This window comes from Austrofundulus limnaeus, unplaced genomic scaffold (assembly GCF_001266775.1).
Source record: "Austrofundulus limnaeus strain Quisiro unplaced genomic scaffold, Austrofundulus_limnaeus-1.0 Scaffold32, whole genome shotgun sequence".
Taxonomy (NCBI): Eukaryota; Metazoa; Chordata; class Actinopteri; order Cyprinodontiformes; family Rivulidae; genus Austrofundulus; species Austrofundulus limnaeus.
In genome coordinates this window covers 185,218-186,272 of record NW_013952434.1, presented here as the reverse complement: position 1 = coordinate 186,272, position 1,055 = coordinate 185,218, and the positions used below count along the sequence as shown (strand labels likewise).

General features: G+C 43.3%; 1 protein-coding gene across 1 annotated transcript in view; it reads left to right on the top strand.

The window, feature by feature from the left end:
- The window catches only part of mrpl3 (mitochondrial ribosomal protein L3), a 9,028-nt gene extending 8,373 nt beyond the window's left edge, over positions 1 to 655 (top strand). The window contains exon 10 of the mRNA XM_014005644.1: positions 432 to 655. Within this exon, the coding sequence (XP_013861098.1) occupies positions 432 to 581 (150 nt within the window). The 3' untranslated portion in view covers positions 582 to 655. The remainder of the gene's footprint in view (positions 1 to 431) is intronic.
- The last annotated feature ends 400 nt before the right edge of the window (positions 656 to 1,055 follow it).

Below are 1,055 nucleotides of genomic sequence, written 5' to 3'. Positions count from 1 at the left end.
CAATACACAGCCCTAGTGGAGCATGGACTTTAAACTCAGCCCAGTAGGAGCTGACTTGATAGTTGGTCTGTTGATCACCTATCAGCCTAACAGAGTGGCTGTGATCTGACCAACAGAGCATCATGTGGCTCTTAAAACAATCTGAGATGATCAGCTGACTTACTGCTGCGTCGCTGAACGCCGGGTTGTAAYGCTGAATCTGATTGGTTCGTTTGCTGCTAATGTTTTTTTGAAAGAAAACCAGAATCAGCACCCGTTCTGCTTTTATTTGTGTGAATTATTTCAACATTTGCATGGTGCGATGCTGTCTACTCTCCATGCACATGTAGGTTAATATAATATAAATAAAACATAATCACTAGTAGTCAGAAATGCTGTGATTACTTTTGTTGTTGTTTCAGGAAGTGTTTTTATCTTTGTGTGTGTTGCAGATACGAGACACTATACTGCCAAACAGGAAATCTGCCATGAGCAACCCTCCTTTCCCCACCTACTTTGTCGAAGAGGAAGGTGAACTGGATGAAAATCTGTATGACGAAGAATTGTTCGTTCACACGGAGCCGTCGATCTTGCTGAGCTGAACTCTGTCTCACTTATTTGGTTAAAGTAAACTGTATCTGAATTCTTCAATAATAATAAAAAATAATTCCTAAAACTTGTTTGGATGTGCTTTAGGGGGAAAACAGGAGTTGGAGATAGATGCGTGTTTGATCCGAATGGTTATTACTGTCCCTTCCCCCTGAAACCATGGTAACTGTAKGAGTGGTGATGTCACCAGAGGATCCCCAAGCTGAGGCGAAAAAGAAAAGACAGTGAAGCAAAACAAAGAGAGGCAGATATGTCGGAGAAATGTGCAATATCTATGCAGGATTGGAGAAGAGACGAGGAGGAGGGGGGGGGGGGGCTAATAAAGAGAGTGAGTGGAATACAGACAGACGAGGGAAGCGATGTGTTGGCTTGGAGGGGAGTAATGAAAAGGGTGTGAAGCGTGGAAGCAAATAAAAATAAAACAGGATACAAGCTGGTGAAGGTGCGGAGGGCGGCTGAAGAAGAGG